The 16,833-nt window shown below is 45.2% G+C and overlaps 1 protein-coding gene across 10 annotated transcripts in view; it reads left to right on the top strand.

Moving 5' to 3' along the window:
• Nucleotides 1-16,833, top strand: part of MYO6 (myosin VI) — a 426,976-nt gene that overhangs the window by 388,353 nt on the left and 21,790 nt on the right. For all 10 annotated transcript variants that reach the window (XM_033936483.1, XM_033936482.1, XM_033936481.1 and 7 more), the window contains one exon: nt 3,998-4,101. In XM_033936483.1, coding sequence (XP_033792374.1) covers nt 3,998-4,101 — 104 coding nt within the window. The remainder of the gene's footprint in view (nt 1-3,997; nt 4,102-16,833) is intronic.

Here is a 16,833-nt window from a genome sequence, read left to right as displayed (position 1 = left end):
GAGGGAAGCCATGGGAGAAAGTTGGTGAACCACATTTTAATATTGTGCATTGCATAATACTATATTAATCAAAGATGAGAAATATGTTTCTGGTAATTTAATTGTGCTGGTTAAAATATAAGCCATATTGCTCACATAAGAAACCACAATTCTTAGATCAGTTTGTAGAGCTTTATTTCCTCAAGACAACTGTGACCACAGCCAATGAACTTATCAGCAGTGTAGTTAATAATGAAAAACTTAGTTAAGAGTTCCAATGCAGTCTATTTGGATAAATGTTGTTCTTAAGATAACTGTTTATCTTAACAAAGGCATTTACCCAAACAGACTGTTGGAACTAATACTAGTTTTTCATTATTACCTATAAAATTAGTATTAAAAAGGTTAGCTCAAAGCCAAGACTTCTGCAGTCTGGAAAGCTTGCTCCTTAAATATTTAGTAAACTTCCAAGACTGTACTAGCCATTTCCCTGAGATTTTTTTTTTGGGGGGGGTTAAACTTTATTTTTATTAAATTTGCAATAACACAACACTTGTTACAGAAATACAGAAAGGTAAACGTATTAGAAATAGGAAAAATTATTAACAGAAGACATCAAAATATTTTCTTTCTTAGACCACCATTTAACAAGAGGCGTCCATTAAACCCATGGAGAGGATTTACAAAAAGAAAACTATTATTAAGAAAACTATTATTTATTAGGATCAATAACTCCAATAATTAAATTTTCCAGTTAAATCTGTAAATCACTAGAAATCTTTTTAAGGTCTAGAAAGGCTCTTAATTGTTATGGTACAAAAAAAGTATACTTAATCCCCAAATATCGAATCAAACATTTACAGGGGTATGCTAATAAGTAGGAAGCCCCCAACTTTTTAACTTCATCTCGCATAGACAAAAATTCTTTTCTACAATCTTGTGTAATTTTTGAAATGTATGGGTAAATCCAGATCCTTTCCCCAGAAAAAATTAAATGAGAGTTGCGGAAATAGTTTCATCACAGAATTCAAGTCCTGCTCGAATAGAAAAGAGACAAGCAATGTCGCCCTTTCCTTTATCTCGGAAAGGGATTCATCCAATATAGCAGATAAATCTTTTTCAATTTTTTTTTCCTTGCACTAAATTTTCTTCATCAGCAGCTTTGGAAACAAAGTAGAAATATAATACATCTTATTAAATGGAGGAATAGCTTGTTGAGGAAATTTGAGAATCTAATTACCGTATTTTCGCGGATATAACGCGCACCCGTGTAAAACGCGCACACGGGTATAGCACGCAGAAATCACGATGACATGTACAAAAACTTTTGTATACCGTGCTCACGGGTATACCGCGCATGATGCCCGACGCTCCTTTCGCCCGCCCTGACTTTCCGTGCGCTGTCCCGACTCTCCGTTCACCCCCCTGACTTCCGTGCACTGCCCTGACTTTCCGTGCGCTGTCCCGACTCTCCGTTCACCCCCCCTGACTTTCCGTGCACTGTCCTCCCTTGAAGTCCTGTCCCCCCTTGAAGGTCTGTCCCCATCCTGAAAGCCTGATGCCCCCCCCCGACGTCCGATACAACACCCCCCCCCCGGCAGGACCACTCGCACCCTCACCCCGAAGGACCGCCGACTCCCCAACAATATCGGGCCAGGAGGGAGCCCAAACCCTCCTGGCCACGGCGACCCCCTAACCCCACCCCGCACTACATTACGGGCAGGAGGGATCCCAGGCCCTCCTGCCCTCGACGCAAACCCCCTCCCCCCAACGACCGCCCCCCCCCCAAGAACCTCCGCCCGTCCCCCAGCCGACCCGCGACCCCCCTGGCCGACCCCCACGACACCCCCACCCGCCTTCCCCGTACCTTTGTGTAGTTGGGCCAGAAGGGCGCCCAAACCCTCCTGGCCACGGCGCCCCCCTAACCCCACCCCGCACTACATTACGGGCAGGAGGGATCCCAGGCCCTCCTGCCCTCGACGCAAACCCCCCTCCCCCCCCAACGACCGCCCCCCCCCCAAGAACCTCCGACCGCCCCCCCAGCCGACCCGCGACCCCCCTGGCCGACCCCCACGACCCCCCCACCCCCCTTCCCCGTACCTTTGGTAGTTGGCCGGACAGACGGGAGCCAAACCCGCCTGTCCGGCAGGCAGCCAACGAAGGAATGAGGCCGGATTGGCCCATCCGTCCTAAAGGTCCGCCTACTGGTGGGGCCTAAGGCGCGTGGGCCAATCAGAATAGGCCCTGGAGCCTTAGGTCCCACCTGGGGGCGCGGCCTGAGACACATGGTCGGGTTGGGCCCATGTGCCTCAGGCCACGCCCCCAGGTGGGACCTAAGGCTCCAGGGCCTATTCTGATTGGCCCACGCGCCTTAGGCCCCACCAGTAGGCGGACCTTTAGGACGGATGGGCCAATCCGGCCTCATTCCTTCGTTGGCTGCCTGCCGGACAGGCGGGTTTGGCTCCCGTCTGTCCGGCCAACTACCAAAGGTACGGGGAAGGGGGGTGGGGGGGTCGTGGGGGTCGGCCAGGGGGGTCGCGGGTCGGCTGGGGGGGGGCGGTCGGAGGTTCTTGGGGGGGGCGGTCGTTGGGGGGGGGGGGGGGGGTTTGCGTCGAGGGCAGGAGGGCCTGGGATCCCTCCTGCCCGTAATGTAGTGCGGGGTGGGGTTAGGGGGTCGCCGTGGCCAGGAGGGTTTGGGCTCCCTTCTGGCCCGATATTGTCGGGAAGTCGGCGGTCCTTCGGGGTGGGGGTGCGAGTGGTCCTGCCGGGGGGGGGATGTATCGGACGTCGGGGAGTCGGCCGGGCAAGAGGGCTTGGGCTCCCTCTTGCTCCGATCGTGGATGCGGGTGCGGGTGGGAGCGCGTGCGAGCGGTCGTTCGGGGTGGGGGTGCGAGCGGTCCTGCTGGGGGGGTGAATCGGGCGTCGGGCGGGGTGGGAACTATGTTTAAAAACTTTTGTATACCGCGCTCAGGCATATAACGCGCGAGGGGTATGCGCGGTAGGTAAAAATGCGTATAACGCGCGCGTTATATCCGCGAAAATACGGTAGATATTTTTTAAAGTAGTCGACTGGATTTAAGGCTGGTGATTGTTCCATCTTTTGGTGTACAAAGTTCTTATCTTTAATCAAAATTGATGTTGTTTCTTTTAAATCTTTTATCTCAGATTTAACCTGAAATATTTGTTCAGTAGAGTCCTGTTTAATTTTCTCGATATTTTTAGACAAATAATCTACGTTCCCTGAGAGATTAAGTACCTCTTGTGTAGACTTAATCAGCAAATCATCGAGCCTTTCCAAGGCCTGCCAAATGATTTCTAGGGCACCACCGGAGGAGTTGAAGGCAGCGGGATACCTGCCGCGGCTCCAAATGTTGACTGCTCGGCGTTCATTTCCTTGGGTGCTCCTCCCACCTGGCTTGAGCCCAGCACTGCGATTTCCGCCCCTGGGATCACCGCCGGAGCATCATCACCACTTTCTTCCTTCTGGCTATTCCACTTTGTATACATCAAAGCATCCTTCTAGCTTTCGCTGTTACCTTTTCTACTTGTTTGGATTATGCCACTGAGTCGGCCACCGAATCATGGCAACACAAGAATCCATCCTGTGATGTTTTTCACGGCAGAGTACAGGAGTGGTTTGCCATTGTTTTCTCCCGTTCAGTGTGTGGCTCTGCTATGTTGCTGCTGCCCAACATAGGACCTCTTAGCCTTCAGCCCACCTTAAAATCATCTCATACAATCACACCCAAATCCCACTCCTCATTCTTGCACAAAGGTTCTTCACCCCTTATATTATGCTGCTCTCTTGGGCATTTGCAGCCCAAATGCATTTTTGTTTGCATTAAATCTTAGCTGCCATGGATCCCTTCCTATTAAAAGTTATGCAGAGGGTGGTCCCAAATTTTGAAAAGAAAAATAACTTGTGCTTAAGTCTGCATATTTACCCCATATTAAGGGGTCCTTTTACTAAGGTTGTGCTTAATTTTTTTTATTTATTTATTTTTTTTTACATTTGCAGAAGTGCTCAGGTTCAAGCCACCAAGTCTGTTGCTGGTTCTAAGAAACATGACCTAAGCAAGTGGAAATATGCAGAGCTGCGTGATGCAATCAATACTTCATGTGGTATGTAAAAAAAAATTTAATTTGAAATGAAATTTCAATTTTGTTTTGCAAGTGGAGCTAATTCAGTTCAGAGATTATTAGTGCAAGAGGTTTGTTTGCTATTTATACTAGAAATGGAGAAAGGTGAGAAGAAAGGTTAAGAGATTGGCATTAGAAAGGTGAGTAAAGCAGAAAAGGAGGAAAAGTTTATAGAAGGACATGTGAGAAAGACACATATACACAAACACACTCCATACCACCATCTGCCCACATACATCTCCTATCCATTGCAGTTCCCTTGGGAGAGGGATAGACACTATTGCTGCCTGATTCAAATCGATTTAGCGATTCAGTTGTGGCTGAATCAATTCTAATCAATTTGTTTTGGAAAAAAATTGTACTCACCGATTCAAGCTTTTCCTCTGCCAGAGTGGGGTGTTGAGTTCTCCCAGGGTTGGCATCATTCTCTGGGAACTCCTTCCTCTTCGGCAGCTTTCACATCTGGTCCTCTACCTTGCACCCGCACCTCCTTCCCCTTGGCCCTCTTCAGTGACTCAGTAGCGGCAATGACCGGTGTCGGGGCCTTCCCTCTGCAAATCCCGCCTGCATAAAAACAAGAAGTTGAAACAAAGTAGGCGAGACTCACAGAGGGAAGGCTCCGCCACTGAAAGCCTGTTTTAATCGCTGCCCCTGCTAAGTCACTGAATAAGGCTGCAGGGAAGGGGTTGTGGGTGCAAGGGTAAGGGCCAGATGCAGAACTCATGGGGGAGGGGGGAGAGAGAGAAGGGAAAGATGTCATACTGGATTGGAGGAGGGCAGATGAAAAAATGCTGGCTATAAGGTGTGGGAACAAGGAAAGAGAGGGGGAAGCAGGTGGAAGGGAGAATGCCAGATGCAGGACTTCATGGAGAGAGGCAGGGTGGGGGGGGGAGCGAGGAGGGATAGATGTCATACTATGGGGACGGGAGAGAGAAAGAGAAGAGGGTAACATGTCATGCTGGGGGGAGGAGGAAGGGTGGAAAGATGCTGGCTACAGGATGCGGAAACAAAGGAAGAAGGGGGGGGGATAAGCTGGAAATGGAGACAAACAGTGTCACAGAGAAGGGTCAATAAGAATAAGGTGAAATGCTGAAAGTGGGTAGAAAGGAACACAGGGGGAGCAATTCTGAAAGGGGGGTAGATTTGTTTTCAGAGAGAGGCAATGCTGAAAAAGGCTAGATAGGCACACTGGGATAATACTGAAATGGAGGGTTGATGGGGCAATGCTGAAAAAGGAGAGGGGGAGATAAGGACATTCCAAAGGTAGATGGTGAATATGGGGGGAGTATAATGACAGGAACACAATGAAGATTCTGGAAAAGGGACATAGGTGAAATAGGCACATAGAAGGGTGATGCTGGAAAAGAGGTGGAATGGTGACACTGACGGACACAGAAGGGAAATGCTTGATCAAGGAGAGATGGGGTTTCAGGCTAGATGGATTGGGGAGAAAGAGGGTAAAGCCATTGGAAGGAATGAGAGAGGAAAGAGAAAATAAGGAAAGCAGAAACCCAGAGATAACAAAAGTTTTGGGGGGTTTTGCTTGAAAATAAAGTAATATTTATCCTAGGACAAGCAGGCAGCATATTCTCACACAAGTGAGACTATCTGCCTGCTGTCTCCGGATAACACCTGTTACGTTAAGTATCTGTGCTATTTGTGTTAATAAGCGTTAATACTTTGAAGATGGAAAGAAGGTGATCTTTTTGTTGGACTAATTTTAATACATTTTTGACTAGCTTTAAAGAGACCAAAACCCCCTTCCTCAGGTCAGGAAAGGATACCATAACAGCAGTATATGGTACTGATCTGAGGAAGGAGATTTTGGTCTCTGAAAGCTAATAGAAAAATGTATTAGTCCAATAACACGGTATCTTATTTTCCATTTTTGTTTTATTTCTATGTGGTGGTTGGTATTTGTCAGTCTTTTCAAATTTACATCTGTTGCCTGTATATTTTACACCAGGGCTGCCCAAGTCCGGTCCTTGAGATCTACTGGCAGGCCAGGTTTTCAGGATATCCACAATGAATATGCATGAGAGAGATTTGCCTGCACTGCCTTCTTGGTATGCAAATCTCTCTCATGCATATTCATTGTGGATATCCTGAAAACCTGGGCAGCCCTGTTTTACACAGTACTAAAGGACATGAATCACTGTTTCTGTGGTGCTGTATTGTATGTAGAATCTGGTTTCTTAGGGTGCAGGTTCATTGTTATCTACATATTCTATTTTTAGTTTGTGGTTACTTATTCTATACTGGGTGAGAGTGTATCTGTTGTGTGTGTGTGTGTGTGTGAAAAAAGACATGCTTTTCTGTTGGTATTGACTGTAGGATCGATCTGTGCTAATCTGGCTTGTTTGGTTTTACATTGGGGTTGGAGAGGGAAAGGGGAGGATGAAGAGGCTGCAAAATAAACCCGGCAGCTAATTTTAAAGCTATATCACAGAAAGTGTATGAAACTGAAAAATCGATTCAATTGGCAAAATTGAATTGAGTCAAAATTTTTCATGAATTGGACAGCTCTAGTAAACACTAGAGAAGTGCGATTATGGCAGGGTTTCAGCTTCTGAGAAACCAACCAACCTCTGAATTTTCTGCCACACCTTTTGGAACCCTGTCCCTGGCAATACCTTCCTCAGCATTTCAACTTTCTAAAAGGACCAGGCATATTCTTTCATAAAACTCTGTTCAGCAAATTGTTAGAAGGACAATACCCATCTATCCATCTCTAGTCTCTAGTTGCACTTCCTTCTGACTGTGCAGCCAATATTTCTTTCTTTTTGCCTTCTGCATGCTTCCTGTCCTCTGGACCTTATTCCCTTCCCCAACCAACATCTCTCTCTGTCCTTCCATTCTCCCATTCAGAGCAGCCGCAGGCTTTAGCTCTAAGTTCCCCCGACCTTGATAAAGTCAAGCAAAACGTGTCGGGACGGTGAATCATTTATTACAAAGCTAAGTTATGAACTTATTTATTTTAAAATGAAGTAGTGAAAACTCTATCAAGAAATGGTGGAAAATTAACTTATTGTAATTTATAATTAACTTAACTTACAAGAAATGATGAAGAACTATACCACCTTGAACTCATTAATTCAGGTGGAGATCTGAACTCCCCTATAGTACTATGCATGGTGTGTTTAAATAACAAAAGCAAAATAGTTTAGTGCACTGATATTTCAACATGAAACATAGAAACATGACGACAGATAAAGGCCAAATGGCCCATCTAGTCTGCCTATCCACTTTAAGCATTATCTCTTTCTCTCTCCGAGAGATCCCAATTGCCTATCACAGGCCCTCTTGAATTCAGACACAGTCTCTGTTTCCACCACCTCATCCGGGAGACTGTTCAATGCATCTACCATCCTTTCCATAAAAAAGTATTTCCTCAGATTACTCCGGAGCCTATCGCCTCTTAACTTCATCCTATGCTCTCTCATTGCAGAGTTTGCTTTCAAATGAAAGAGACTCGACTCATGCACATTTATATTACATAGGTATTTAAATAACTATCATATCTCCCCTTTCCAGCCTTTCCTCCAAAGTATATAGATTGAGATCTTCAAGTCTGTCCCCATATGCCTTAGGTTGAAGACCACACACTATTTTAGTAGCCTTCCTCTGGACCGACTACATCCTTTTTATATCTTTTTTAAAGTGCTGCTTCCAGAATTGTACACAATATTCTAAATGAGGTCTTACCAGAGTCTTATACAGAGGCATCAATACCTCCTTTTTCCTACTGGCCATACCTCTCCCTGTGCACCCTAGCATCCTTCCAGCTTTCGCCATCACCTTTTGAACTTGTTTGGCCATCTTAAGATCATTACATACAATCACACCCAAGTCCCGCTATTCTGTCATGCACATAAGTTCTTCACCCCCTAAACTGTACTGTTCCCTCGGGTTTTTGCAGCCCAAATGCATGACCTTGCATTTCTTAGCATTAAATTTTAGCTGCTAAATTTCAGACCATTCTTCAAGCTTTTCCAGGTCTTTCTTCATGTTATTCACACCACCCAGCATGTCTACACTATTGCAGATTTTGGTATCGTCTGCAAAAAGGCAAATCTTACCCAACAACCCTTCAACAATATCATTTATAAAAATGTTAAAAAGAACAGGCCCAAGAATAGAACCTTGAGGCACACCACTGTTAACATCCCTTTCTTAAGAGCAATCTCCATTGATCATTATCCTCTGTCACCTTCCACTCAAACAGTTCTTGGACAAGTCTGGTTCTTTGGGGCCCATACCGAAGGCACTCGTTTTATTTTTTAGATGCTTGTATGGAACACTGTCAAGGACTTTGCTAAAATCTAAATATACCACATCTAGGGCTCTCCCTGTATCCAATTCTCTGGTCACCCAGTCAAAGAAATTGATCAGATTTGTCTGACAAGACCTACCTCTAAGTGAATCCATGTTGCCTCCAGTCCTGTAATCCACAGGATTCCAGAAACTTGGCCATTCTCTGTTTTAAAAGCATTTCCATTAATTTGCTTACCACAGAAGTCAGACTTACCGGCCTGTAATTTTCTACTTCTTCCTTACTTCCACTTTTATGGAGAGTGACCACAAACGCCCTTCTCCAATCCTCCGGTACTACTCCCGGCTCTAGAGACTCATTGAAAAGGTCAGTCAGCAGAGCTACCAGAACTTCCCTAAGTTCCTACAGCACCCTCGGATGTACACCATCTTCACATTTGTCTTCTGCGGTCCCGCTCCCGGTGCTTCAGCCGTGAACACAGAAGAAATATTTGTTAAACAATTAGGCCTTTTCTTTATCAGCTTCTACATATTCCTCCCCTTCACCTTTGAGTCTCACAATGCCACTTTTTCACTTCTTCCTATCACTAATATATCTAAAAAATGTCTTGTCTCCCCGTTTTACCGTGTCAGCTATTTTTTCTTCCATTTACATCTTTGCTTTCCTGACTACATGACCAACTTCTCTTAACTTTTCCAGATATTTTTGCCTGTCTTCCTCTTTCTGCGATCTTTGGTAGTTTATGAAAGCTAACTTCTTATTCCTTATCTTCTCAGCTACCGTATTTTTTGAGAGCCAATGCGGCCTTCTTTTCCTCTTACTTTTACTTACTTGCCTTACAAAAAGTTTGTCGCCCTTATAATCACTCCTTTCAGTTTTGCCCACCGCATTTCCAATCCTTCCACCCAGACTATTCTTTGATGTAAACCCCCATCCGAACAAAGTTAGTTTTTTTTAAAGTCTAGAACCTTTGCTTTTGAATGAGCCCTCTTTATACCTATCTTAATATTAAACTGTACCACTGGATGCCAGATGATCACCCATTGTAACATCAGAAACATTTTCCCCGTTTGTAAGCCCTAAGTCTAGACAGGAGGTGAGCAGCAAAGGAGAGCAGAGCAGTGAATTGGGTGTGCCTCAATCAAAGAGCATGACGGAACTGATGGCAGTGGTTTGAATGGAGTTGCAGTCTCTCCGGGCCATTTTTTAAACAAGCAGTGATGGGCATTAGATGGGAGGTTGCTGAGTTAGTGTGACAACAGGAGGATGTGGAGTCCTGACTTGATCATGTGGCTGAGAAGTTGGTAGATCCCCAGCACAAGTTAACCTCACTTTGCAGTTCTAATCAGGAGCGGTGGGACAAAGTGGCCTATTTGGAGAATTGTTCAAGGCGGTGCAGTCTACAGATCAGAGGGCTGCTAGAGGAAGAGGCCTTCAAGAATGTGATGCAAGCCTCCCAGGATATCTGTACAGATCTTTTGAGGCAAGCACAAGGAGAAGAGGATGTGCTTCTTGAGATAGGAATTGAGTGTGTTCACAGAATGTTGGGATGACCCTCCAGTAAAAGACCCCAGTACATTGTTTTGTATCTTACTAATTATAGGATTAAGGCAGAAATCTTTTTCACAGCTAGAAAGCTGGGGGATTACAAATGGAGCAGTACCAGGCTAGATGTCTATCAAGACTTATCAGTGACCACTCTGAGGAAAAAAAGGGAAATGAAAGGAGTGACCTATTATTTACACCAGGAAGGACATAGGTATTGTTGGCTGCACCCTTTTGCCCTGGCTATAACAGTGGGAGGCTCTACATGATAATTAAACCTCCCAGGAAGGTATGGGCCACTTTGGTCTCCCTGGAAGTGGCAGATATACCAGAGGAAGCCAGGACACTTTTGAGAGAGGATGAAACCCCAGTTGCATCTTGGCAGAAAGTATAGGGTGCCCACCAAGAAAGACACCAGGGCCGAGTATTCAAGAGAGTGGTGCCTCCATGAATAGCTGTGCGGGACAGAGAGTTACATTGCACCGAGAGCACACCAGTTGCTATTGAACTTGTGTGAGAGGGTGTGTGAGATATGAAAGTGAATGAATATGGGAGGGACTATATGTAAAGAGTGAGTGGGAAATACATAAAAGATATAGGGGTTAATGTTGAGGAGTGGTGGGAACTTGACACCCTGTTGGAGTAGTGGGAACTTCTTCCTAGGGGTCCTCAGTGGATTGCATGACTGAGGCAAGGAACAGAGGGGAGAGGGAAGGGGAAGGGGTGGGCATGGGGAGGAGGGGAGAAGGAGGGGAAGCTTTTAGGACCTACACAAGAGATCTGGAGAAAGGTGTTGGAGGGTAAAAGAGGGGATCAGTGGAGATACGGATGTGGTTGGGGCCTGAGGGCCCTTCTTTGGGAAGGGTGGAAGGGGAGAGTTAATTACTGCTGGGTCCGCAGCTGTGTTTTGTAGTAGTTATAGTCTCTTCCATTCTTTTTCTGTAATGTCGCAATATAGTGAGTTGCAATAGTCCAGGTATGGTATTAGGACAGATTGTGCTACTGTCCTGAAACTAGTCTTTGTCAGGATTGGTCTAATTGTTCTCAGTTGTCTCATCTTAAGAATTTTCTCACTAAGGAGGTGATATGTGTGTTGAAGGTTAAGTTCAAGTCTAGGGTAACGCCCAGTACTTTGGAGGAATTTTCTGCCTTTAGACGCTCACCTGTAGACAGTTCTTTTTTTTTTATTTATTTATAAATTTTCAAATATAAACAATCGTTTAACTTGTACAGAAAGCAAGATTCAAGAAATAAAGAAACAACATCAAACATAATATCAAGAGATAAATTCTATCTTAAGTCTCGCTCCAGTCCTCATATGGGATCCAAGATTGAATTAAACGGAATGTAAGCAATCAATTAAAGAAGAAAAAAAGCAGTTATAGGTTAAACTGTGCTAAGGCAGTCATCTATCCATCATGAGCGTTCTCCAGCCTTGACAGAGATAGGAATGTTGTCAATTGTGAGGGTTCAAAGAAAACAAATTTATGTAACTTTTAGTAAATGATACATTTGCAAGCATACCGAAGAAAAAAGATAGCACCCAGGGCAGTAATTGCTGGTCTTAACAACAGAAATTATTTTCTACACCTCTGTGTGTCCCTGGCCAAATCAGGAAACATTTGAACTTTTAGTCCCAAAAATTCTTTATGTTTATTTTTAAAGTATAATTTCAATAGCCTTGTTTTGTCCAATGTAAGAGCAACTGAAAAAGTAGCCGGAGTGCTACTTCCCTATCTGAAGATTCTAATAAGGCTGATATATCCAATGGTTCTTGAATCACTTCTTGTGGATTATTTTGATCTTTAGTGTCTTTAACAGGAAGATAATAAACCTGAGTGAAAGGTGGAATAGAAGATTCAGGAATTTCCAGTATTTCCGTTAGATAACGATTGACCATTTCTCTAGGAGTTGTAGTAATCTTAGGAAAATTAATTAGTCTAAGATTATTACTTCTTGAGAAGTTTTCAAGTGATTCAAGCTTTCTTCTTAAATTTCTATTATCCTTAATTAGTGCCTCCTGTACTACTTTAGAGAATTTAATATTTTGTTGTTGATTTTCTATTTGTGATTTAATATCACTAGTAGTTTTCTGTAGTCCAGAAATGTCCTTATCGTGCTCTTTAAGCTGTTCTTCTACTTGGTAAAGTTGAGAAGCTATAGTTTTAGGAATGGTAGCTACCAAGTCCCACAAAGCGTCCAACGTTACTTCCTGGGGTTTATTAAATTGAGGAAATTGTAAATGTATAGTTTTATGCTCACCCACTGGCAAGTCTTCCGATTGCTGTTCAGGCTGGACCAGACCAGCTCCCACAGCTGTTGAAGCTTCCAACTCCATGTTCAGGCTCCCCAAAGACAGCTGGCAGCCCAAATCTCCATCCCCCAAACTGATCTCTACTGCCTCTGGAGGGGGAAGCACTCCGGCTCTCGGAAGCTCCCTCTCCCTCGGGGAACTGGTTGTTCGAGGATGCGGGGGTGGTGCTCGCATGTCAGGGCTAAAGGTTGTCTCAAGCCCCAAGGAGAACTGCTGCATGCCGTTTCCCTGCAGCATCTCCAGCGGGGGTAGCCCTGACTCTGTCGACATGCCCTGCACACGCCGGATAAGCTCCTCTATACCGCCGACCACGGGAGTCCCGGAGCGCCGCGAGGCCCCAGTGACGCTTCTCCCTCTCCGTTTAGGCATCCTTGAGGTAGGAAATTATGTTTAAATTCAGAAGGTTGTCGGGAGCAAACGTACAGCCAACCTATGCTGTCGCCATCTTGTATCGCGATTCAGATAGTTCTAGTTCTGTGCTAGGTAGTAAGTTGTAGTATTGGAACCATAATATTCTTGTTTTAGATTTGTTTAGTTTGAGGAAGTTTTTCATCATCCATGCACTTAGTTCGTCAATACTATTTTTCAGGTAAATTAGGGTGCTATTGAAGGATTCTTTGGCTATACAGAGAATGAAGATATCATCTGCATAACAGAAAATGTGATCCCCAGTCGAGGGCAGGTTGTTTCTCAGTGCTTTAGATGTTAAATAGTGTGGGTGATAGTTGTGAGCCTTGTGGACACCGCAGTTGGCCTTCCATTGTTGAAATCTCTTGTCATCTTTCCAGACTTTATATGTTCTATTGGTTAAAAATTATGAAAGCCATTGTGGTACAGTGCCCTGTATTCCAAGTTCATTTAATTTGAGAAGTAGGAGAGAGAGCAGTCCACTGCATCAAATACTGCAGAGATGTCAAATTGTAGCAATAGATTGTTTGCCTTTGCTGAGTTGATGTCTTATTTTAGATGTTAGTTCAAGTAACAGAGATTCGGTGCTGTGCCTTGGTCTGAATCCATGTTGCGATTTGTAGAATCCATCTGTTTGGTTTATGAATTTAGCTAGTTGCGTACTTACACAGAATTCTAGTAGTTTGGCAGGCCATGGAATCCCCGCTACAGGCTTGAAGTTTTTGTTAAAAGTACAGTCAAACCTCGGTTTACGAGTGCACCGGTTTACAAGTGTTTTGCAAGACGAGCAAAACATTTGCAAAATCGGTGCCTCGGAAAGCGATCTGGCATCCCCCCCGCTCGAGTCGTCTACTCTTCCCCCCCCCCCCCCCGCGATCTTACATGCTCCCCCGAGCACCAAAACGATATCCCTTACCCCGGTTGGGCACCAGCACCAACGCACAGGACATGCTGGTGCCGGTGCCCGAAGATCCTCCCTCTTCTGTGCTGGGCTGGGCGATGCATCGGCGATCCTTCCTCTTGCTTGTGCTGGGCTGGACTGGGCCTTGAGCATTTGCGCTTGCTCAAGGCCTTCTGGTCTCGCTCTTTCCGAGATTCTGAGTAATCTGTTACCTCTTAAAGATTATCAGGACTATTGGAAGAGATGGAAACTTGATCTGCACATAAACCTGGGGATATGGGAAGGAATGCTCATAGTTCAACATTATAGTCACAAAGTACATTGTTGAGAGTGTGCTACTTTAGAGACTTATTTTGTGCACATTTGACAGTGAGGGGTAGTGCTATCTCAAGTGTGGTAATCTGAATAACTCATTTGGGCATGCATTTTGTATATTTAGATAGCGTGTGAGCCCACCGAGACAGATAGGGAAAAATGCTTCAGTACCTGAATAATTTGTAATCCGCATAGAATTGTAGAATATATGGAATATAAATAATTAAATGAAAAATAAATAAAAATGTCCGTTGATCTGGAGGTTCTCGTACTGCAATGAGACATTATATAGTGGAATTTTTGAACAAACCCTTTTTGGGAACTGCAACTCAGATGGTGCTGGATATACCGGGCGCTTTTCGACCCCTGAACAGTGCTACAAGACTGTTTTGTCGGAAATTGTGCTTGGTACTGTACAGTACACTTCAATATTAGACAACTACTGGACTGCCTGGGTATTGGCACTAACACAGTTACACCAGCTTACATTCTGGGAGGCGAGGGATGCCAAAACCTCCCGTAAATAGAAATGCCAATTCCTGAAAACACGGTAATGTTACCTTTCTCGGCTTACCCAAAGAGTTGCAGTCTGTTATTTAATGAGCTCCCATAAGTTGAGATGCATTAATTTTGGCCCATTTGTTTTTCACATTATATTTGGAATGTGGGTCATAAAGGGAGGGGGCGGGGGATCAGGAATGTGAACAGTGACAAAGTTAGCAATGATGATTGTTGGGGGTAAGGTTTCTGATTGCACAGGCTGCGTACATAGAGTGGAAGGGGAGAAGGTTGGCTTTTGCTCATTGGCAATGCTGACCGAGCAGTAGCAATAAGATTGCTTCATGGTTATACAGTGGTACCTTGGTTTACGAGTGCACCGGTTTGCGAGTGTTTTGCAAGACGAGCAAAACATTCGCAAAATCGGCGCCTCGGAAACCGAGCGCGCTTCGATTTGCGAGCGCCCTCCCTGCGAACCGGCACCCTCCCCCCGCGATCCGGCACCCCCCCTGCCACCATCGGGCCCCCCCGCCACCAGCGGGCAGCCCCCCGTCGCGACCTGAGGTCCCCCCAACCCACCCAAATCCTCTTCTTACTTTTCTGTAGCCTCCACAGCGGCACTGGCACCAGCATGTCCTGTGCGTGGTGCCGGTGCCTGAAGATCTACTTCCTGTGCTGGGCCTGAGAGTTCACGTCGAACGTGAACTCTCAGGCCTAGCACAGGAAGCAGATCTTCAGGCACCGGCATATACAGGACATGCTGATGCCGGTACCGCTGCGGAGGCTACAGAAAAGTAAGAAGAGGGTTCGGGTGGGTTGGAGGGACCTCAGGTCGCGGCGGGGGGGGGGGTGCCCGATGGTGGCGGGGGGGGGGTGCCGGTTCGCGGGGGGGCCTTCGGGGGGAGCAATGCCAGTTCTCGTGGGGGGGGGGGAGCAGCACTGCTGGCCTCGGGGGGGGGGGGGGGGGCAACATATCAAAGCAAGTTTCCCTTACTTCCTATGGGGAAACTTGCTTTGATATACGAGCATTTTGGATTACGAGCATGCTCCTGGAACGGATTATGCTTATAATCCAAGGTACCACTGTATTGTCAATTGTCATTTAAAGCGAGGCATATAGGGGAAGGGGGCTGGTGGGTTTATTTGTAAATTATGGATGATGTTGCATGGTCATCAATAAAATTGTTTTAATGTAAAGTAAAATACATTAAAATTGCTGAATCCAGTTAAAATTAGTAAAATATCTGCTTACCCCTGTAACCTTGCTGCAATATCTGTGCTACTAGAGTCTGCCCCTAGACTATTCCTATAGAAATGTTGCTTACCTAGTCTGTGGAACCACGTAATCCATTTACATATACATCAGCACTTGCACCACTTCTCGCATTCTCTATATAGGAATTAAACTCCAAGAGCCAACAAAGGCAATATATATACACCAATATGGGTACAACATTGGCTGCACGGATGGAACACCATCGGTACAACAGATTATATAAAAAATAATTTCTATAACCACTTCCCACTCCTTCTAGGGCAGCTTTCTCCCCCCCAATACTATTATCTTTTAATCAGCTATTTGGTATCGACTTAGCTTTTATAAAGAACAAGTATAACCACTTTGAGAGTTCCTCCACTTAAATGTGCGGATTTAGGAAAATTCACTGCTTATTTCTAGGATAAGCAGCATAAAAGTTATTTTACTCCTTGGGATCCTGCCAGATACTTGTGGCCTGGATCGGCTACTGTTGGAAACAGAATACTGTCTGTCCCAGTATGGCAACTCTTATGTTATAATATTCTAGTGATATTAAGCCCTTGGCTATACTTATGGCAGTGATGCGCAGTGGCTGGAAGCACTCCATTACCCTCTCTCTTTTTTGTGCCCTGTTCGCAGCTAAAGGCTGCAACTGGAATTATCCATCCTTTTTTATGTTTATACCAGCTTTGACTGCCAGCCCTCACTAATACAACCCCCAACCCCCTCCCCCAAAACAAAACCTTACCCCCTCCCCCCTACCCAAAAGAAAGCTCTAACAAAAGGGAGGGTGGGCACAAATTACTACAATATCAGCCACACCTTATCTTTCCCACCACAAATCACCCACTGCCCTAACATAATTCTCCCTTCATGTCTTACCCCTCCCCCTCACACACTCCTGATCAATCCTGTTCACTTAAAATCATTTACTCTCCCTTACCCTCCAATCAACACACACACACACTGATAATATATTCTCTTAGTATCAGCTGACAGATATAACGTCAGAGGATCCCACCTCTCCCTCCCTATCCCCAACCCAAAAGTAGGCTCTCTCAGAATGACACGGTGACAAAATTCATCACTGTCCCCGCGGATCACCGCGGGAAATAATCCCATGTCATTTTCTAGTGTCTATTTCAACCTCAGTCCTTCTACACCAGCATTCTTCAAAGCAAAGCTTGCGGGTCAGTGGTTGT

The sequence above is a fragment of the Geotrypetes seraphini genome, chromosome 3, assembly GCF_902459505.1.
Source record: "Geotrypetes seraphini chromosome 3, aGeoSer1.1, whole genome shotgun sequence".
NCBI classification, from domain to species: Eukaryota; Metazoa; Chordata; class Amphibia; order Gymnophiona; family Dermophiidae; genus Geotrypetes; species Geotrypetes seraphini.
The sequence above is the reverse complement of the archived record's forward strand: the minus strand, read 5'-3'. Positions and strand labels throughout refer to the sequence as shown.